The sequence below is a fragment of the Dipteris shenzhenensis genome, chromosome 4 (genome assembly GCF_047967505.1).
Source record: "Dipteris shenzhenensis isolate YYH24624 ecotype China chromosome 4, Dip_SZ_1.0, whole genome shotgun sequence".
In the NCBI taxonomy this organism is placed as follows: Eukaryota; Viridiplantae; Streptophyta; class Polypodiopsida; order Gleicheniales; family Dipteridaceae; genus Dipteris; species Dipteris shenzhenensis.
The window spans coordinates 38171956-38194855 of NC_141599.1; the positions used below are offsets into that span (position 1 = coordinate 38171956).

The 22900-nt window shown below is 43.5% G+C and overlaps 2 protein-coding genes across 2 annotated transcripts; one reads left to right on the forward strand and one right to left on the reverse strand.

Moving 5' to 3' along the window:
- The first annotated feature begins 2000 nt into the window (after nucleotides 1-2000).
- LOC147902819 (putative disease resistance protein At1g61300) lies at nucleotides 2001-5795 on the forward strand. Its single transcript, XM_087373830.1, is given in 3 exon segments — nucleotides 2001-2384; nucleotides 2480-3187; nucleotides 3189-5795. Coding segments are annotated over 3 exon segments (3213 nt in total). The 5' UTR covers nucleotides 2001-2082; the 3' UTR covers nucleotides 5392-5795.
- Nucleotides 5796-20218: 14423 nt separating this feature from the next.
- LOC147902820 (uncharacterized) lies at nucleotides 20219-22651 on the reverse strand. The gene is made up of 4 exons (XM_087374131.1): nucleotides 21093-22651; nucleotides 20881-20981; nucleotides 20657-20765; nucleotides 20219-20476 (listed from the first exon to the last, which is right to left on the reverse strand). Exons 1-4 carry the CDS (start codon nucleotides 21804-21806, stop codon nucleotides 20279-20281), a joined length of 1122 nt encoding a protein of 373 aa, XP_087230257.1. The 5' UTR covers nucleotides 21807-22651; the 3' UTR covers nucleotides 20219-20278.
- Nucleotides 22652-22900: the final 249 nt, after the last annotated feature.

Sequence of the window (22900 nt, forward strand, 5' to 3'; positions counted from 1 at the left end):
ACATAATTTTGGCCAACAACATCCACATCTATTTGAAAAAGTTGAATCTTTTCTTCAATGTCCAGCACCCACCAACCTACTACTTCAAAATTTTTTAGGGTTGGCTAGTTTCTATCAAGAATATGCTAAGATTATTGTTCCCCTTATTGATTAGCTTAAAGCTAAGGGTAAATGTTTTAAGTGGGAGAATTTGCAACATCGCAGTTCTGAAAAGATTAAAGTGGCTCTTGCATTAGCATGTATTTTGCTTGTGGTTGATTCCAAAAAACCTTTTGTGTTGGGGAGACCGATGCCATCAATGACGCCATTGTCACTATCCAATTACAAGATGACCATCCAATGTCTTTTGAGAATAAAAAACTTAAGCTCACTCAAAAGAATTACTCTACTTATGAAAGAGAGCTATTTGTCATTGTGCATGTTCTTAAAAAGTGGCATCATTATTTATATGGTGACCAATTTGAGATACTATTTGATCACCAAAAGTATCAAATGATTGTTTACTCAAAAGGATTTGGAACAACACAAGGGTCATTGGGCTGAACTCCTTCAAGAGTTTGATTATCAACTTTGGTACTATGAGGCTTCATTGTATCCGAGCTTTTGAGTAAACTCATTGTTGTTACCAATAAAGTCATCACTTTGCAGGCCCATTGTTCCAAGCTCTTGTAGCTTCTCCAATCCCTGCAACCCATTGTCTAGGAGCTCATTGACCAGGAGCAGCAAGACCATGCTAACATTAGCCCTCTTGTCCAAACATGGCAAGCTGATGTATCACCACATCCTTTGTTGAAGACTGGAACATTATCAGAATCTATTGATCTGGCGTTTCGTCATGCCTCCCACCTTCCCTTGATGGAAGGGACTTGCCATGGGTTGGCAATTCCCCAAGTTAATCTCCCAACTACCACCAGTCGTTTGACTTAAGGAATGGCCTCCCTAAGGAATAGCCTCTCCATGGCCATTCCCTACACCTTTCCCCTAAAGAAGAAGACGAACATAATTTTTACTTGGTAAGAACAATCTCAAGATGCTTCCAAGGAAGAAAAATATGAAGATTTGGGAAAAAGGGAGAAGATGAGGAAGGGACTTGGGGGATTCACTAGTAGTAATATGAAGATGTCACCTACGTGCACAAAATATATGAAAATGCCCCTTCGTGAACTTTACTCTTGACAAGAAAAAGTAGAAAGAAAAGTCGCAAGCATATGTACACTCAAAATGGATGGATGTTAAGAGGCCAGGAAAAGTCGCAAGCATACGTACACTCAAAATACGAAGATTTGGAAAAAAGGAAGAAGATAAGGAAGGGAATTGGGGGATTCACTAGTAGTAATATGAAGATGTCACCTACGTGCACAAAATATATGAAAATGCCCCTTCGTGAACTTTACTCTTGACAAGAAAAAGTAGAAAGAAAAGTCGCAAGCGTATGTACACTCAAAATGGATGGATGTTAAGATGTCAAGAAAAGTCGCAAGCGTACGTACACTCAAAATACGAAGATTTGGAAAAAAGGGAGAAGATGAGGAAGGGACTTGGGGGATTCACTAGTAGTAATACGAAGATGTCACCTACGTGCACAAAATATATGAAAATGCCCCTTCGTGAACTTTACTCTTGACAAGAAAAAGTAGAAAGAAAAGTCGCAAGCCTACGAACACTCAAAATGGATGGATGTTAAGATGTCAAGATGTAAGTGTGTCAAATTTGATCACTAAGGGGCATTTCTATATTAACATCAACTTTGTGTTCTATAAAAGTTACAAGGGTACGTAGACTCAAAATGGATTGATGTTAAGATGGCAAGATGTAAGTGTATCAAATTTGATCACTAAGGGGCATTTCTATATTAACATCAACTTTGTGTTCTATATATTGAGTGTACGTAGGCTTTGCGACATTTCCTTCTCAAGAGTAAAGTTCACGAAGGGTAGCTGCGTTTTCTTGTCACCCTAGGCTGCTTGTATCAATCATGCACGTTTCGTTGATGTACAAGACACACTTTCTTGTTCATTTTCCTCCTCATCTTCTCCTTCTTGTTCCTGAGGTGTGCATAATTGGCATCCTGTAACAAACACCATGGCGGATCCAGGCTTCGTCCCAGCAGTGATAGGCTTTGCTGTATCCGAGCTTTTGAGTAAACTCATTGTTGCTGCCAATAAGGTCATCACTTTGCCGACCCATTGTTCCAAGCTCTCGCAGCTTCTCCAATCCCTGCAACCCGTCGTCCAGGAGCTCGTCGACCAGGAGCAGCAAGACCGTGCTAACATTAGCCCTCCTGTCCGAACATTGCTGCAAGACTTTTACCGTTCTCTTGTGGACGCCCAGACAGTGATTCTGAAGTGTGCCGACCCTGAAATTCGTTGGAATCCCGTCCTCAGGTGCGTATACGCTGACTTGCGTGACCGCAAATCTTACGTGCAGCAGCTAGATTAACTAGTTTCTGAAGATTGACGCGCTTGTGGTGGCAAACCAGGTATCGCGTGAGCTGCCAGCTTGAATCGGCCACCATACAAATCAAAGAGCATGTGCAGCTGATGCAGCTGATAGATTTTGCCGCTTCAACTCGCCACAGTGCCCAGATAAACCAGCACATGGATGCCATGGACGCGGATCTCCAAAACCTGGCTAGCGAGATACTCCGATTGAACCTGGCTTTGGAGACTCAAAGATGGATGACATGCGAGGACCTCAACCGGGATCGTGCCTTCTACGCGATTAAAAGTGGCACAGACAGGGTGACGGAATCGGCATTCTCTGGCACAAGGTCCATGCCTACAGAACCCAAAACGGAATCGTCTTCGGAGCTACAGCCTCTTCCCGAGTTCGTGTTTGGGATGGATGATCTGGTTACACAAGTCGAAGACATGCTGACAGATTCGAGTTCCAGCTCGAAATGGATCGGAATTTGGGCTGCAGGTGGTGCGGGCAAAACTCTGTTAGTTCAGACGGTAGTGAATAGTCCAACGGTTCAAGCCCACTTCAGCAGCAACGTATGTTGGCTTACAGTAGGGCGTAGCCCAGACATCAAACGCTTGCAGGAAAGATTTTGCAAGAAGGCTGCGCATGCGACAAAAACTTTCGATTCAAAGGACGATGGCAAGATGCAGCTGTTCAATCTGCTCCGGGGAAGAAAGTGCTTGCTTGTCTTGGACGATGTGTGGAACGCTGCACATCTAGAATGGTTTGGTCCTCAGTACGGCAGCTGGAAGCCGAGTGTTGCTCACCACCCGCAACAGGCCCGTTCTGGAAAGAGTTCATGCCATGGAAGTTCGCGTGGAGATGCTGTCCGAAGAGCACAGCCGAAAGCTTTTCTGCGTGCATGCTTTCCAAGGGGAAGAGAACTTGCCTTCACATCTGCGGGACTCAATGGAGAACGTGGTTGCAGAATGCAAGGGCCTTCCTCTAGCTCTTAAAGTGATCGGTGGATATCTGGCCATGAAAACAGACATTAACACCTGGAACTTCGCCCTGCAGAATTTACGAAACGCAGCTGTTATCGACCGCGAGCACGAAGTGCAACTCTTCCATCGCCTCAAGCTAAGTTACGATGACTTGACAACAATCGACAGCTCCAGAGGCCATGCGCTCCAGGATTTCTTCCTCTACTTTGCTGCGTTTCCGGAAGACGAAGATATACAGATCGAGCAACTCTTGGAGGTGTGGTCTGGTGAGGAATTTGTGGGACGACACGAGGATATCGATGCTGAGACGGAAGCGTATTATCTGCTGGGCGTGCTTGTAGGGCGTTCTCTGGTGGAGCTAGAAAAGGGATGGTCAGATAGTCGAAGTTCGCACGTCTTCAGCTGCAAAATTCATGACGTGCTTCGCGATCTAGCGCTCTACATTTTGCAAAATGGGAAGCCAGTGTCGGAGCAGCAATGTCTCTTCAAAGCCGGGAGGCAAGAGAGCAGTTTTCCAGAGGCGTGGCAGATTTCCAGAGTCCTCTCAGCACGAAAGATCTCCTTGATACGAAACGACATCCAGTCGCTACCTTCGACTAGAATCCGAGCACCTTCGGTGCGAGTACTGCTGCTCAGCGATAACAAGATCCTCGCCATACATGGCAAATTCCTACGCAACTTTCCAAATCTTCAAGTCTTGGATTTGAGCAATACACAGATAGATTCCCTGCCTAACATGTTGGGAAGACTCGCGGAGCTTCGCGTGCTCAGCCTTCGCCGATCAGCTATACGATCTCTACCATCTTCTATAGCTAAATTGATCAAGCTTGAGCGCCTCAACCTGCAAGGTTGTGGTCGTCTTGCTTCTTTGCCAGCGAGAGCTCTCTCTAAGCTTGTCAACTTGCAGTACTTGAATGCTCGAGGATGTGCAAATGTTTGGGACGAAGGGAGCGCCGAAGCTGCTTGTTGTCCCATGCTTGGCGAGGCTTTTGGGCAGGAGCAGCTCTGTTCACTGGAGGTGTTGAGCTCGTTGCTTAAGCTCAGGAAGCTCTGGATCAGCAGCACGTTACAGGAGGCCCTTCCTGGCACAATGGGGAGGCTGACATCTCTACGATGGTTGAGCGTCTACTTCGAGAAGCTGAAGGAGTTCCCACCGGAATTCAAGTCATTGGCGCACCTTGAGACGCTTGATCTCAACTCATGCTTTGCACTTCGAGAATTGGCGGCCTGGGTTCCTGATTGCTTTTGCCAACTCAAAACACTCGACTTGCGTTGCTGCAGAAGCCTCGTTCAGCTTCCTGCATTAGATAAACTCAAGCAGCTGACGAAGCTGGATCTGTGTCTATGCAATTCATTGCAACGCCTTCCGGACTCCTTTGGCTGCTCGGAAGCTTTCCCAGCCTTGGAAGAGCTTTGGCTCATTGATTGCCGCTTTGAAGAGTTTCCCCAGGTGCATCCAGGCGCCTTTCCCAGGCTTTCCATCTTGAACATGGTGAACTGCACATCTCTGAAACCTCTCCACCACTCCTTCCGCCTTCTAAGCAGTCTCAGGCAGCTTAATTTGGGCGGTTGCAGGCTACTCGACCTCAATGCATTACCAAATGATCAAATTTTTGCAGCCTTAGTCAGGCTGGAGGAACTCGTCTTGAAGAATACATCAATTCATACAATACCTTGCTCGGTTATGTCATTGCCTGTCCTCAAGAAGCTTAATGTGAGCGAGTGCCAGCTGCTAGAAAGCGTGCCAGATCAAGACCAGGGGGAGACTGCCGACTACTTTCCAAGTTTGCAGGAACTTTTAGTAAGCAAGGCATCACGTCTGAAGTCTCTTCCTGCAAGGCTTGCCCAGCTGCCTAGGCTAAGGCTGCTAGATGTTACAGACTGTAAGGAGCTGGTGATCACTGATGATTTGCAAGGAGCACTTGCAAGGAGGAAGGATATACAAGTCAAGGGATCCGCAATGTACACTTCCTCAAACTTCTGATCGAGAAGATTTATGTACTAGAGTAGTATAGTAGAGTCCCTACGACAACTTTTGCAGTTTACCCTTCCTTCTTGCTTCCAGCAATCAATCAAGAAATCTGCATCAACTGTTTTTGTTTGGGTGATGATAGCATCAAAGACTGAGATAAGATTGGAGTTCATGATCAAGGTTATAACTTATCTTAGTACACACTTGCAAGGATTAGAATGGATAAAAAGCTTTCAAACCCCTCGACCACTGAATTCTAATTCCTGTACTTATGCAAAGCAACCTAGCTCAGGATGAACAACTTTTAAGAAGCAAAAACCAAGACGTGCATGGTTCTCGCCCTCATTCTCGCCCTTGCCCTCGCCCTCACCCGTGCCCTCTTCCATGCCCTCGCCACAGCCTAGCACCACTCCTTGACATGCTATATATACTTAAGTACCAAGGAATAATCCAAAAGTTTAGAGAATACGATCATGGAGATGTTTTACTTACACGACGTGCTGCAATAGTATACCAAGCGAGGCCGATTTTGATTATGTGTCTGCTGTGGAAGTCGCCCATCAAAGCTACAAATCTGTTGCTATCAATCTCTCAATACCTATATGGAATCACCCATGACTTTACCTAATTTGGAAGCAATCCCAACTCAGGAAATTATGGAAGAAATGAACTTGTAGTGTTGTAATAATGACTTCTTTCTTGGTAGTTCAGTTCATTACAACAGAGCAAGAGCCATCAGCATGTTTTGAATATTGTGGGATGTTGAGCCAAACACGACATTTCAAACCATTTTCTAGAAGTGGCGGTTTCTTGCAAGAAAGAAGAGGCAACTAGATATAGAGTGAAGTCGACTATGCTCAGCAACAGCAAATGAATTTCCAAATCATCAGAGAGTAGGGAATTTTGTGATCTTTTGGCAGGCAGCCATTTTTGTGCTCGCAGTAGTCTTCCAATCTCAAGAAAACAGCAGTCATGTCTCTCTTTTTGAGGTTATGGGATGCAGTCACAAGCTATAGATTTGCAAAAGATGTGTATGCTATTTTAAAAAAAAGTTGTCCCTCCACAGCAAGTTCAAATCGGATTGCTCTTTCACCCAACAGGCTCTTGGCAAGCCGCTATTGAACATGAGATGCCGATGTTCAACTTTCGTCACCTCCAAATTGGTGTTCCACAAATCCTACTCACAAGCTCAAGTTGTATTGCTCTGATACCAATTGAAGATGTCAATCCGGTTGAGAGAGGAGGAGAGGGAGAGACTAGACCAGTCAACACAGTGTATGGTTGTAGCAAGATCTACCTGATCCTTCCATTATAGCATCATATATATGTTGGTATTTAGTACCCGGTATACATGGGCCTTTACCCCCAACACCATACCGAAAGAACAAGCTAGAAACCGTTGCTGCAAGAGGAAGGGGCTGAATCCGAGAGGGACAAGAAGAAGCGGGAGGCAACAGTCTGGGGATGGCGAAGATGGTTGAAGAAAAGGGGGAGGAGAAGGGGCTGCTGCACTTCGGGACCCCTGCCACAAGGCTGAATGCCGTGAGGAGAGGCTGCGCGTAAACCTTGGAGTGAAGCAAGTGGCCACCTAGCTGAACAGCTGAAACAAGTGTCGAGGCAGCTGTGAGAAGGAAAGGACCACGAGCAAGAAACGGGACAGAACGCAGACCAAAACCAGCAGCACATGACAAATGGGGAGGAAGGGTACGCGCGCAGCAGCCAGCAGAGCACAAGCAGAGGATAGGGGAGCGGGATGGCGCGAGGTAGAGCGACGGGGAGGGAAGGTAGCAGGGGACCAGGAGGGGGCTGCGGGAGCTCCAGGAGCAGCAGCTTCGGCTCAGTTTCATGGGCCATTCGTCTTCTCTATGTGGAATCCGAGAGGACCGTACGTACCACCTTAATCGCTTTAGACATTGCTGCAATGGCTACCTTATCGGAGAAGAATTTGAGGATACCCATCTCCTCTCTAGCAATTGAATCGAGTTGGAGAGATTTGCTTGTGTCCCTACTTCAACATGTGATGGAGGGGGAGAGTACCTCTCAAATGAGTTTGCAAGGTCCTTGCAGGAGCATGGCATAAAGCAGCAATATTCATGCAGTCATATCCCATAGCAAAATGGACTTGTAGAAAGGAAAAACAGGCATATTGGAGAGGTATCTCGTGCCATGCTCAACGAAAAAGACCTGCCAGATTTTTATTGGATTGAAGCAATTGCTACAGCAGTCTACATAATGAACAGGACTCCCACTGTAGCAATACATGGCATGACTCTAGAGGAGAGGTATACTGGTAAGAAACCAGATATTTCTCATTTGAAAATTTTTGGTTGCATTGCCTATGTTCATATGCCAGATGAGTTGAGGTCCAAGTTGGATCCAAAAGCTGAGAAGTGTATCTTTATTGGTTATTCTCTGCAGCAGAAAGGGTATAGATGCTATAATCCTTCTACTCATAAGTTTACAGTGAGCAAAGATGTTTTTTTTAATGAGATGAGCAGCTGGTATAAACCAGTAAATGTGATTGATGATGTAGATGCACAAAATGGTAATGCTACACAGAATTCACAATAGCAATCACAAAATAATAGTGGACCTGGAGTGTCCTCTAGCAGTGGTTCACATTCTTCACCATGGACAGGCAGATTGAGATCAAGAGAATCTCCTCAAAGCAATGCAGATAGTGGTATCCAGGTATCATGAAAAGGAAAAGAGAAGGTAGATCAACCCATGTTTGATGTGAATACAAGTCACCCTTATGTGGATGGTAAATCCAGTGGCTCAGAATAGAGCATTGGTGATGAGTTGGGTATTCCTTCCGTTGTTACACCTGGAGTAAGGAAGACTAGGTCAAGGGCGAGCTTGTGGGATGTGAGCTTATTTGGAATGCTTACTCTACCATCAACAGGCAGAAACAATTGTTGATGAATGAGTGCCAAGGTGAGCGTAGCCTACACACCCCAGTACTCAATGCCGCTGGGTGAGGGGGAACTTGTTCCCAATCAATAGAAGAGAAGCTATGAATCTGTAGTGCCTACAACCATTGGTTGCTCGCCATAACATGCACCTTCACCAATGGTGTGAGAGGCACAAATTGTATCTACTGCATACCCATCTTGCACAAGACAAGAATCGTGATAGCACAAGGAAGCATGGAAGAAGAGTGGTGACACGGTACTCACAAAGATAGGAGAGATGGCAAAGAAGGCAAAACAACCAAAAGAGCAAAGTTCCACGAAGAGTGCAAGAATACAATGAGGAAACACGAGGCAGAAGAGTAGATAAGCACAACACAATGGGCACGTGCTTTAAAGTGAGTGCACATCATCATAAACCATGGCACAATCTGCAACATGAATGTCTCTCCAAAATCTATAGGCTACTCCATCACATTAACCATGGTTAAGGCCACCTTTGCATCTATAAGTGGGAAGGGGCATTTAATTACCCCCTCACAATAATACTTGCACAATCAAAAACCATTAACTGGATCACCTAGCTGTTCAAATTAGCCAGATAAAAAGAGGTCGAACCACACTCCTTGAAAATCCAATAACGAACCATCCACATTAGCTTTAGTTTACCATGCAATTTGCCTAGTGGGGTGTGAAACACTAGAGCCAATTATCCTCTTTTTAAAATCTTCTTTTTGGACATTAGGCCAATATGGTGTTTCCTCCGCACTTGGAATAACCGAATTGAGATAAAAATTCAACAATCAGTCTTCCTCTAGTTCTTCAATCAGTTCCATGTAGTATGCAAGGAATTCTTGCAGTATCAATTGGTTAGAAACCACAATGCGGATATTGGGCACCACGTACACAATAGGCATAATAGCTTCCATTCCGAAAGCCAATTTAAATGGTGTGAAACCCAGTGCTACTATGAATGATGTCTGATACGCCCACTTAAGCGCAACTAGCTTCTCATCCCAATTTGTGCGGCTTAGGTTGACCAATTCAGTGAGAATCTGCACAATGGTCTTGTTAGAGGACTCCACCAAGCCATTCATTTGCAAATAATATGGTGAAGACTTCTTTTTTATTACTTTACTTAAATAATGAGTGCCACGATCACTGACCAATTCGTTGGGGCAACCATACTGTGCAAAAGCGTCCTTATACAGGCACCAGAGTACCAAATTTGCAATTTTATCCCACAAAGACCAAGCTTCCACCCCCTTGGTGCAATAATCTATAGCAGTTAAGATATAGCAATTGCGAGTCTTGGCTGTAGCTAGTTTGAATGGGCTAATAAAATCTAGATCCCATTTCAATCTCACTCTATAGGTTGATGCAAGCACTGGCAAACATCACATTGTTGAGCAAAGTGCCGAGCATCTCAGTGAAGTATAGGCCACCACAATCTTGCTTGCAAAATCTTATTAGCTATAGTCGAGCCCAAAAAATGACCTCCTGAGACACCATAATGGGCCTCTATCACGACGGATTCTTGATTGTGTGGTAATATGCACCATCGTGATATGTCCGCAACATTGTGACGATACACTCGCCCTAGGACAATCTTGAAGAATAGCTCCGCAAGGCCACCCATTTGTGTTGATCGTGAGATAGGTGTTCAAGCATGGTTCTTGTGGTTAAAAGTTGAAATAGTTCCTCATACCAACTCCATAGACCATCAAATGTCTCTTCCTCTGCATCCAATGGCTCGATTAAATTTACCATGAAGAGTGAGGCATTTGAAAAATCATCCGCATCTCCAACATGTGCTTCTCTAGAATATCCAACTAGGAAAGATAATCAGCCAATGCATATTGAGAGCCCGGTTGATGAACAACCTCGAGCTCAAATTCTTGCAATAGAAGCATCCATCTTGCCAATCTACCAGTCAAATTTTGTTGGCAAACCAAATAAAGCAAAGCCAAATGACCCACATGAAACACAAAAGGGCATCCCAGCAAATAATGTTAGAACTTATGAATAGAGAACCATTCTTAGACCATCACATTCAGTGACAACAATTATTTTCAGTAGCCAAAGAGAGTCGTCTACTAGCATAATAGACTGGTTCTACTAGTATTCCTACATTAGCACATTCCAACGGCCATGTCCAAGGCATCCACAAAAACATGGAAAACATTCTTCCAATTTGGGGATACAACCACCAATGCACGTGACAGTTGAATCTTCAACCATTGATATGCCTTATCACATTCATCCATCCACATGAAACTCTTTGGTTCCTCATGAGTTACTGCATTCAAGGGAATTTCCATATGCGCCAAAAATCGTAAATGACAAGTATGCCAATGAATTTTCCCCAGAAAGTGAAGACATCCCTTAGGAGTTGATGCTTGTTTTACTGCCATAACCTTATCAGGATCTACTGCAATACCCTCTATGGAAATAACATGACCCAATAATCTTCCACTCTTAACAACAAAGGCACACTTCATTGGATTGAGGCTAAATGAAACATGACCCAATATTCTTCCACTCTTAACAACAAAGGCACACTTCATTAGATTGAGGCTAAATGAAACATGACCCAATAATCTTAACTGCAAAAGCACACTTCATTGGATTGAGGCTAAATAAAACCTCCCATCATTGTTGAAAAATGTGTAAATGCTGAATATGTTGTAGATGGGCACTAAAGACACTAAGATCATCCAGAAATACCTGTATGAAGTCTTTGAGGTAAGGACCAAAAATCTCATCCCTATCCCTCTTAAAAGTGGCTAGAGCATTCCAAAATCCAAACCACATCATCGTGCATACGAAAATCCCCATGTGGTATAATAAAAGCAGCTTTAGCTTGGTCCTCTGGAGCCATCCGATCTAGTTATAACCACTAAACCCATCCATAAAGAAATAGACTTCGTGTCCTGCAACATCACCCAGAATAAAACCTATAAACCATAAAGGATCAAGAACTATGGTTACATTGACCTGGCGGTAATCCACACAAATGCGGATCTTTAGATTCTTCTTAGACACAATGACAATAGGTGAAATCCACTCCAAGTTGTCAATAGGCACAATGAAACCCACATGCCGAGTGAGTTGAGTTGCCTGTGATGATTCGCAGGGGCGCGAATTATTCTTTTGGGGGAATATACGTGGTAGCTGAGTCCAGTCTAACTCAGTGCAATTTTTGATTTTTTGTTTTATTTGCGAGTGATTGGTATGTTTTTTGATTGTTTTTGTGTTGACTGTGTGATTTTATTTTTTGTTTGGGTTATTGTCAATTGGATGTGATATGTTTAGTCCTGATTGTGGTCATTTGGATAAGGGTTCAGTGTCATATCTTCCTACCCTTCAGTCAGTTGAGTGGGGATGGTGCCTAAGGGACGATGAGTCAGTCCATGGTATCAGATGATTGTGAGGATACTGTAAGGATTGAGTGGATGGACCACTAGTTACTTGACATCATTCCGACCATGCCGACATCTAGCATTTGATGGGTGACCCTAGATGGTTTTATTTGCATTTTGTTTGTGCATTACACTTGCGTGGCAGCTACTAGGACATCCCTGGATGGGAGAGACATGGTGGGCCTAGGCCTGGTCCATGTTAGACCTATCCCCTAGCAGTCACATTTGCCTGTGCACTCACACTTTTCACATGCACTTTTTTATTTTATTTTTTTATGTCATTCCGAACTGGAGATGTTATTGTTAGGTCCCATCTCCCCTGAATGAGATAGTGAGCCATGGGTGTGAGGTTATGGGTGTTTCATCCTGCTAGCTAAGTGATGGTAGGGGTGGGCCGAGACATTGAGCATCCTGAATCCTATGTAACCGAGTGTGGTAAGTTGAGTGGAGTGACTTGGTATCGACACCGACATCGACTACCCTCTCTGTGTTTACATATGCACTCACTGTCCTATCTTGCATTAGACACTGTTGCTTGTGATTGCATTGCATATTCCTATGTGCCAGCATTCTCTTTGCATTGTGCACAACATGATTGGGATGGTTGTTATCATTTGACTGGGCATTACATTATCATTTGTTCAGAGGGATTTGCATGTGGTATGTTAGGATGCATGTGGGTTTTTTGCCTTATTATCTTGCAGCAGGTGTTGGTGCTTTGAGCACATTGATGATGTACCGAGCACATGGCGGTACTGGCTATTTCATGTCCTATGCTTGGACTGTATTATTTGAGGATGGTATTAGGCATTGTGGTCAATGGCAGGGCCATTGATGTCAGGCACCATTGGATCTTGTTGATGCATATCTTGATCATTTTGGTGCTGGATGTTTACGCCATTTGTGGACTTGTTGTTATGATGGTGATGATTAAAGTGGTGTATGCCAGCAGGGCATGGATATGTGCTTCATGGTTGATGCCTTGCAGGATGTCTATTGGCTGTTATGCAGCATCATTTATTTTTATGTCAGTGGTTTGCATTAGGCCTTACTGTCTATGCATTGATGGGATGATTGATAACATTGATATCTTGTGACTTCCAGATGCTTTACATGTGATGGTGTGCATGCTATTTGTGCATGACGGACAATATGTTGCAGTGATTTGTGTTATGCCATGGATCAGTGGACATGTTTGGATGCTATTGATGCCATGATTGGATAGTGCATCTCTTTGCCACAATGGCATGTTGATGGATAGTCATTCTTCATTGATTTGGATGATTTTCAGAATGGTTGTTTCATATTCTAGATGGATGGATGATTGGTCTTCCATGCATGTCGGATGACTCTTTTAGGAGTGTTTTGATGCTTTGATGTGTTGATATTATGGAATGGTATTATATGTAGATGTTGTGATGGTCAGTAGCCATTGGATTATGGTATGGGCTATGTTTTTTACAATGGTTTTGCAGAGAGACAGATGCTATATAGTGGCATTGATGAGGTGTGTTGGTGAGACCCTCAGCATGGATATGTTTGTGATGCATCATTTGGTCTACATAGTCTTCCTGATGCATGGATTTCAGTGGAGGTATTTACCTATGCGGTAGATGTTAGTGTATTTATGTGATGCCATCCAATTGGATACATGGATCTCGGATAACATCATGTTTTTATGGTGGATAAGAGCCATGTTAGTGGCTCATATTTGGCAAGTGCTATGCTTTAGTATGCATGAGGAGGTCAGTGATATTGTCAATGACATTGTACTTATGACAGTGGTCACATATCATTCATGGTGATGCTGATGTATTGATGCTATCAGATGGCACATACATTTATTTTTTACTTTTTTATTTAGTACCGTGTGCCTATGATTGGTGTCAGTGGATCAAGATGGGCATGATGGTGTCTACCGTGGAGTCTTGCATTTATTTTATTTGATTTGACATGACAAGTTGATTCCAATCATGGGGCTTTTATTTGGTGTGCACTTTTCCTTTATACTGCACCCAAATCCGAGTTAACGGTGCCGAGATTTTTATGGATTTGTACAGGCATTCGATGCAGTTATTTTTAGCTAATGTCATGGTTTTGGGCACCATGTCAGAGCTGATGTGGAGATAATTGGTACGATGTACGATGGTATGCAAGCTATATTTTTATTTTTTACGGCATCTCGATCCGAGTCCGTATGGGGCAGTTATGATTGGATTTGTGTTGCATGGGGCATGCCGTTGCGTTGCATCGGGGTGCCGAAATATTTGTTGCATCCGCAGTTGACGAGATTGTGGGTACTCACGATAGTGCGGTAATCGTGACTGAGCGAGTGGTAACACATGCATGCGGTATGGTGTAGATTGTGGGTGCCGAGATGACTACAAGATGCATGCTAGGGAGTGGGATTTGGGGGTTGATTAGGAGGGGATTATCCAGTATCCACCACTCTCCAATCCCTCTCCACCATCCACCATCCACCACCCTCTCTCTCACACCCACACACAGATCCTCCTCGAAGAAAAGACACAGAAGAAAGCGGATCCTGGGGGGTGCTTGCTGCTGGGGGACTTATCTTCCATCTTCCTCCGCTAGCGCAGCCGCGATCCTCCGCCACTTTTCTTGTTTCCTGTTTACTTACTCGCGCTCTTCAAATTCCTCCTGTGAGGAGAGTCACTTAGTTGATATTCTCATTTGGTCTTTGTCCGCCCTCCCAGAAATCATCAGCCTCTGGTCCTTCCTCGCATTCCTCCTGCCTTGCAATCTTCCCTCCTCCTCTTCTCGCCATCGTTGCTCCCCCTAAGCTTCCATCCTCCCCGCCCTACCCTTGCCCATCCACTCATCGCCCGACTCTCTCCTCCCTCACATTCTAGCTTTTCATCCCTGCTTATCTCTTCCCTCCCATCGCCATCGCTTGCCAGCCCCTCATTTCCCATGCTTTTCATCATTCTGCTTCTCCCAGGCGTTCGTCGTTAAGCATCACCACCACGACATTCCGTCGAAAGGCACCCCTTCCGCCTGCGCGATCCGTCCGACGATGGACTGTTGCATAAACAAACCACAAAGCCAAAAAAAAAACGCATTCCTCTCCTTGCACTACTCCTACAAATTGCTGCTTGCCCACGATATTCTCTTCTTCCCCCCTTCGCTTCGATCTTCCGTCTGTCGCGTGCTCCGTGGACGGAACCATTCCGTCGACTACATCCGGCCGAATTTGTTTCTTGGAGCCAAACCTTTGATAGAGATAGCCAATCGAATAGCGACACGTGGAGCTCCATGAAATCGACGTGGCACATAGAACCCTCCAATCAGGTGCTGACACGTGGTTTCTTCTCAGGCCGACACATGGCAGACTAGCTAGGCACATTCGGTAGTTGACTGTTGACCAGTCAATTGAGACCTTGACCATTTACTGTTGACTTTGACCAATCAACTGTTGACTGTTGACCAGCCTCACCTTGCAATCAGCCGACAGTTGGCATCCAGTTTTCGGGAGTAACCAAGCTAGTTGGAATTTTGGAATATTCTTTAGAAAAAACCAATTGGAAATTTGTTTCGGTTCACATGGTTTCATTCATTTGGTTTGCCTTGAACTAAAAATTGGAATTTTTACATTTCAACGCACTGAAACTTGCCTTTCCGGATGCCGTTTTGAAAAGTACAAAAAAGTACCTTATGTTTATTTTTATGCTGGACGCGCTTGTGATGTTTGTTTCTGATTCCGGAATTTGTTTAAATCACTTGCTTTGTTAAATTTCCATAATTACGGAAAACGGACCCCTAGATGATTGGATAGGCATACGGTGTCGGAATGAAATGATTCAAAAAGCAAGTTATATTTATTTTTCATGTTGAAACCCTCGGTAGCATTAAAATTCCAATCGGATGTAGCTGTAGGGAACTTGCTTTGTAAATTGAGCTTGTAAATGATGATTTTTGACACGGTACCCTTGTTTTGGGTCATGAATCTATGACCGAATGCCATTTCAATGAACCTAAACTTGGAAACACATCAAAAACATGTTGTATAACATGATACATCAATACTCGGTATGCATTGGTCATTGATTCCATAAAGAAAGAGTGATTTGCAACTCTGTGATGCATGATTTGAATGTACATGTGCATGTCCTCTGAGTGTTAATGCATGCAAAGAGTCAATCAGCATTTGGAAATTTGGACAATGAGTGTGGGGATGATCATTGGGGCATGCATTCAATTGCATGAAATAGCACCCACATGTATGATGCACATGAAAAGGGAAATACATCAGTGCACCTTGCCGACTGTGGCATTAAAACCTTTGCATAAACCAACAATATAAAAATTGGAAAACAATAATGCAACACACCCACAACTTCTCATGAGCCCTTGCAACTGGACTAAGACCTTTGACTAGTGGTGTATGCCAGAGAGGATCAACCCTTGTGTGAGTGACGAGAGGTAGGAATACTTGGACCGCAAAGATAAATTGTTAATAAGGCATCAACCTTCACCGTGGGATATACTTTCCCCATCTCAAGAACCCGGATGTGTGGTAGGTTAGGTCAGTTGACCTTAGTTATCATCCACAGAAGTCCATCAACATGAAGGAATGTCGAAAGGGTAAATGGAAGGTGGTGATTCCACATCTCTCACTATGCCGACCAGCTTGGCAATCATGCCATTGTAGTTTTATGACGAGAGTGGTGGTGTCAAATTCCGACCTTCCCCATGCTTTCCAACATTGTCTCGTAATGATACAAACTCTAGCACCGCCATCAAGGATGGCGGTTGACCTATAATGTTGGTAGGCAATGGGTATGGTTGCATTGGTATCCTCACTCTCATAATAATCATCACCAAATTACCACTATCATCCAACTGGCCAACCGATATAAGACTCTTAGTCAACTTGGGTACGTGCCGTACATTCTTTAGAGTAAATGATGAACCATTTGCAAACGAGAACTTGCTCCTACTATGTCACATGCATAGTTATTTCCAAGATAAACACAGCCATGCATTCCACTGTCATAAGTGCCGAACCAATCCCTATGGGGTGTGACATGAAATGAAGCACTTGAATTTAGGATCCAATCCTAAGAATATCCATCATCAAATGTAATAAGCGCTTTTGCAGGTAGGCATGACATGAAAAGTATCTCAATGTCACTACTATTAGTGGTGACTACATTGATTTCCTCAATCTTAGCTTTCTCTTTTCTATCATCATCTCTTGGTCCGTCGTCATTCTTCTTTGCATCCTTTTTCTTCTAATTCTGATCTTGTTTCCATGCATAACAGTTCACGCTTGATGTGCCCCTTCTTGCCATAATGATGACTTCGTTGATGTATGGAAGATCTTTTAGGGCTGATTGGAGAAAGAAAGTAACAGATGCCAAATATCAAGTGCAATTTCTCACAGAGCTATCACATGTTCAGAATCTAACTGCCATGCAACAAGAGAGCTTATTGCATCATCAATCACTGTTACAGGAAAACAAGCAAAGGAAGGTCAACAAGTGGCAAATCCATGCAAGGATGAAACCACTCATGGATAAAGGATGTTCATCCAAATCTTTTTTCCAGGGATTACATACTCATAGGCGGAAAAGTTCATGTCTTAGAGTGCGGAAGCTTGATGGCACTTAGACTCAATCCCTTTGTGAGCTTGATCGTGAATGTCATGATCATTTTCAGAACTTATTTACAGCCCTTCCACTACCTCTCAAACAGTGATAGATGCCAAGCTAGCTCTCTTGACACATGTTCAGCCAATCATGCAGCGACATGATGCACTTTCTTTGAAGCAATCATTCACTGCAGAAGAATTGCATGATGCATTGCTCCATCTTGGCAAAGGGAAAGCCCCTGGATGGGATGGCCTTACAGTGGAATTCTATTTGGATTTTTTGGATGACATCAAAGATATCATGCTTCATATGATTAATGCAGCCTGGAACAACAATTACATGCCTAACTCATGGAAGCATGGGATAGTCAACCTTGTTCCAAAGAAAAATCTTTGTGAGCATTTATCTAATTGGAGGCCCGTTACTCTCATGCCAGTAATATATGCTCATTACTAAAATGCTGGTACATAGAGTGCATAATATCTTGCATGATGGATTGCATCCCCTTCAATATGGATTTGTGCCTAGGAGGCAGATATATGACAACATTGCAAATGCCATGACTGCCATTGAGTATGCCAAATACACCGAACAAGATGTTCTCATCCTGTAGGTAGACATAGCCAAAGCTTTTGACACAATTCAGTGGGACTTCATTGCACAAACAATGAACAAAATGGGGTTTGGTCCAAAACTAAGGCAAGCTATCCATTGGCTTTACCAAGACTCCTTAGCACAATCATTTATCTAGGCCTTGGACATTGGGCAGGTCAGTCAGGCAAGGTTTCCCACTCAGTGCACTACTTTATGCCATTGCCGCTCACCCTCTGCTTCTCTATCTAGATCATCTTAAGTCACCGGGACAATTAAGGGTTTGCAATTGCCACAAGCAGCCAGCTTTGTGGCTCAGGCATATGCAAATGATTCATTTTTCATGCCTCAGAATACACCGCAAGAGCTGAAAACATTAATGGATGCTTTGTCTCCGCTTGGATTGGCAGTAGGACTACATGTGAACTTCCAGAAATCAAAATTAATACCCCTCAAGAGCAATGATTGGCATGCACTACTTTGGCCAGGAGAGATCTTGGATCCTCATGCATTAATCAGACTTCTAGGATATCCTATTGGCTGGCTGGTTACTCGTAAACGGCAACGTAAATGGATATTAGACAAGTTACATGCAAAATTGCAAAGCCACATAGCCACTTCATGTCCGTCTTAAGATAGTGCACATATACAATTCTTTTTGCCTCTTCTGCATTGGACAACTCAAGAAATCACAGCCTACATGTCAAGAGCCATGGACATGCTTTAGAAGAATAAGGCCTCTAAGAAGGCTTTCAGATTATTGAAAATGGAATATATATGTTCCCCTCGAAAAAGTGGAGGATTGAATGTGCTTAACATTCACTATCATGCTCTCTCCAGAAAGATGTCACTGCTGCTCACATTTTTTAGGCAGAAACAGCCTTGGACAAAAATGTTCTATTACAAGTGTTAGACTATGCAGACCCATGTCTATGGCAAGTGGGAAGTGGATATCTAGGAGTTCTTAATTGGTAAATTCATGGGGAAAATACCACGCTGCCCCTTTACCTCGGCACTCATTCAAGATTGGAAAGAAGTACTATCCAATGTCAAATGGGATCCTACCAATCCCACTACCAAATCTCTAAGGGCGGAGAGCATATTTTGGAGTGTTGTTTTTGATCCTCCACTTGCATGTCAAGAGCCTGTAAGATCATATAATTTGAGGAAAATGGGTATCAGATGCATTGGGGATTTGGTGGATGAGCAGGGACAATTTCTTTCTTTCCCTCAGATCATGGTCAAATATGATCTTGGCATGCATCATAGGCCTATCTGGAAGAAAATAAAGGGTCTTTTACAGCCATTATTACCCATTCTCCCACTCTCTCATCATGACAGGTTGGCTGACTGGAAGTTATGTCCCAAAGGGCTGAATATGCGCCCTGTGACTATATGCAAGCTCACTTTTGTATTAACATAGAAGTTACTATAGCCCATGCCTTGGATACACAATCTTGCAAATCATTTATGGCATATGAAAAAACCTCTCTTGGTGGTCAAAGAACTCGAATGCTCTATGGAAGGCTAAATTGCCCCTCAAACAAAGATTATTTCTGTGGCGGTGCATTACTTGCACATTGCCTGTTGGAGCTACTTTGGTTAAGAGGAAGATTGCTACAGCTACAGCTACATGCCTACGATGTCATGCATTTGCAAAAACAGTCCCACACTTATTACTGTTTTGTCACTCTTCAAGGCTCTTGACTCAAAAGGTATCTAGTTTTTTGTGCCTTCACTTGCCAAACACCAGGTTTGGGAAACTTTTTTGGCTTTTTGGTAGACGTCTGATTTCATTGAGACCATACTCTCTACTCCTTGACTGGATCACATATTGGGCTCTATGAACATTTTGGAATGATCATAATATGGTATACATGCACAAACACTTGAATCAGCCCTATAAATTCTTCAGAGCCGCCCTATAAATTCTTCAGAGCCTCCCTATGGCAATCTGTTTATGATGCCTGTAAGGAAGGAGATCTTGACAGATCTTGTCTGGAGATAGTTTACTTGTGTTTTTGATTGAGACTCTCTGTCTTTAGGAGTCTCTTTTTGTAACATATTGAACATATAATTCAAGCAATTGGCATTACCAAAAAAAAATGTGTGTGTGTGTGTGTGTGTGTGAGAGAGAGAGAGAGAGAGAACAAAAGATGATAGGAGGAACTAAAAGGAGATGCGAGAGAAGTCACACAATTGTATTCTAGAAATTAGTAAAATGACTACACTACTGCCTTCTAGGGAGTCAGGTCAAACCAAAATAGATGATGATGAAAACCACTTCCTCATAGGTGCCTTAGGATCCTACCCATCAAAAACAAGTAAGCTGATGGATAAGAAAGTTGTCTTCATTATCTTAGCACATCAGATTAACAAGAGTACAACTGGCATGATAAGGGAAACAGTTCAAAACTACCTCAATTGTATCCTTCTCTCTGCAAGCAGCAACTACATCAGGAAAGGCGCTTCTCAAAACAGACCTCCCACCTTTTGCTGCCTCACCTCTACTGGCAAAGTGTTCAACTATCTTTGGATGGAAGAAAGGCTGAAGCACCTGCACACACATTTCAAATAACCAAAAGTGAAATAAGGAAGAGCACATCCCAAACACCAGTAACATTACATCTCACAAAGTGAAGCAGAAAATACCTAATACCAGCTCATCCAGTGGCAGGATTGGGAAAATCACTGCACACCTTTCCAAGGTTGAAGGCTAAAGAAACCGTGCACTAACCTTTATCCCTAAGGCTTGTCCCAAAATCAATGCAGATGAGTGAATGGCCTTGGTAATTGGCTGGTGCAAAGTCTGCATATCGATTGATGATGTGATTCTTGCACTGCCCCTGGATCTCAAAGAATACATGGTGAATGCATTTGGTCAGGCAAAAACATTGAAGAATGCTTAAACCTTATTAGCAATTTTTTGGAGAGTCAGAAACTAGAAACTAGACGCCATACCCAGAAAAAAGTTCATCTGTGCCATCCCCTGTCACTACAACATCAAACCCCCGAGACTTTGCTTCTCTCAAGGCTGCAGCTATTGGTACATTATTCCGTATCTGCATTAGAAACGAGAATAGTTCTATCTTGAAGAGCTCCAACCAAAATTGAGCACTCTAATTCATTGTTTGAAAATCATAATTCCAACCAAACAACTGTGTATTTGATACCTGCACAGGATCAAATGTTTTTAGAGTCTCCACAACAAAAGGTAGCTCCCGTGCCAACAATGCCACCGCACTTTGTCGATCTCTATCACCAATTATAGCATGCTCTATTTCACAGCGCTTGACAACAGCTTCAGCAAAAGTCCTGTCTGTTGCTGCTGGACCAGTAAGAACCGTGATACCCAGCTTAAAACCCCCAACATGAACTAGAGGAGCTGCTTCAGCAAGAACACTTGAAGCTAGACCTCCACTAAGTAATATACACTGTGCCGATTGTATATCTGCAAGAGCTGTAAGTACTAAACTCCTAATAGTTTTTGCTTTCCTTGAAATAATCTCAATTTTTGAGTTGTTGGATCCTGCATTAGCACAGTTCCCTCTAAAACTTTTATCAGAACTGCAACGTCCTACATTTCTATCCAATGCTGGCAGCTGTTGTCTTTTTGAACCCTTTCCCCCTTCCGAAATACTGGAGGAGTTTCTCGACATAGTTCTATTGGCCTTTGCAGATAATGGCTTCTCTAAAGAAAGCTTAGAGTCACGATTACCATTAGAAGATGCAGCAGCTTGCCTCGGTAAGCTTTTCAGCTCGTTACCAACCTCGTAATCTTGTACAGAAGGCACAACAGAATCAAGGTTCTTGCCCACAGACACTGCACTGGACACAGGTACACTTCGTGACTTGTGAAATGCTCTAGCTTTACTGCTAGAAGGCATGGAGTGGCAAACATTTGCTTTTGCAGCAGCAGATTCTGTAGAAGCCCATATTTACTTGGAAAAGTAGCATTATTTTATTTGGGGGGTTACAACCTCACCTTGCCTATTCAAGAAGGCTCTTTTCTTTGTAATGGACACACACTCTTCATTTGCCACCAACCTTCCATTTGTAGCCATGCTCCCTTCCACCTCCTTAGTCCATACACATTTCCTTTGATGCCCTCTCCCACACTTGCCTTCCTTCATCCACATAGAATGTTCCCTCACTTCACCACACTTGTATTCCTTCATCTCCCTTCCATTGTACATGAGCCTCCCTTCTCCATGTATGTAATATCACACCTTTAACTTTCGTTGTAAATTTCCTTGGAGTCATTCCCAACCTTCCCAATTGTATCATGTTTCTTTCTCTCTTTTCCTCTTCCATGGTAAACCAAAAGTGACGGCTTCACGTACGCGTTGATGCATTTCCGCACTCTCAATGTATATGTACGCAACAACACCACCATTTCGTTGCACATCCACAACATCGCACGTGGTAGATTGATAGGGATGTGGGTAAAGTAATGCCTCCAAATGATCGCTATGTAGTCACAAAAGTAGGGGGAGTAGGAGTAGGAGTATCCATTGAAGTAGATGCACTGGCAAAGAAATGTGTGACGACTTCTTGGTGAAAGGGTTCCTGGGATGTCCCTATGGCTTGAAGAAGGGCTTGTCGGTAGCGTCTAAGCTCCAAAAAGTTGAGGTCCAAGCATCTTTGATCCTGATAGTCCATGATGTGTCATAAAGGGACGAATCCCTCCCAGAAGAAACATCAAAATCGCCCTTGGATCTCATAGTAGACTGTTCACCTGCAAATATCGTGCTCCTCTGTCTCCACCCTTCAGCAAAGCTCCCCCAACTGGGAGCTATATATTGCCCCCCTCCCCCTGTATCCAGTGCGCCCTTTCGACCTACAGTTCCTCATCCTCTGAGGTCCCTGACAGTATTAGCTGCTCCTTTGCATGCTGATCAGCCCTATGCACCTCATCCCAGCCTGGATTCGCACCACTTCCAGTCCTTCCTCCAGATCAGGTTGGCAGCCAGCTCTTCAG

Excerpts from the sequence above, each read along its gene's own strand:
- LOC147902820 (XM_087374131.1), bottom strand. The coding sequence starts at position 21,806 with ATGCCTTCTAGCAGTAAAGCTAGAGCATTTCACAAGTCACGAAGTGTA. Across the intron at positions 20,982-21,092 it reads AAACATTTGATCCTGTGCAG|ATACGGAATAATGTACCAAT; the intron begins GTATCAAATACA and ends TTTCTAATGCAG. Across the intron at positions 20,766-20,880 it reads ACAGATGAACTTTTTTCTGG|GGGCAGTGCAAGAATCACAT; the intron begins GTATGGCGTCTA and ends TTTGAGATCCAG.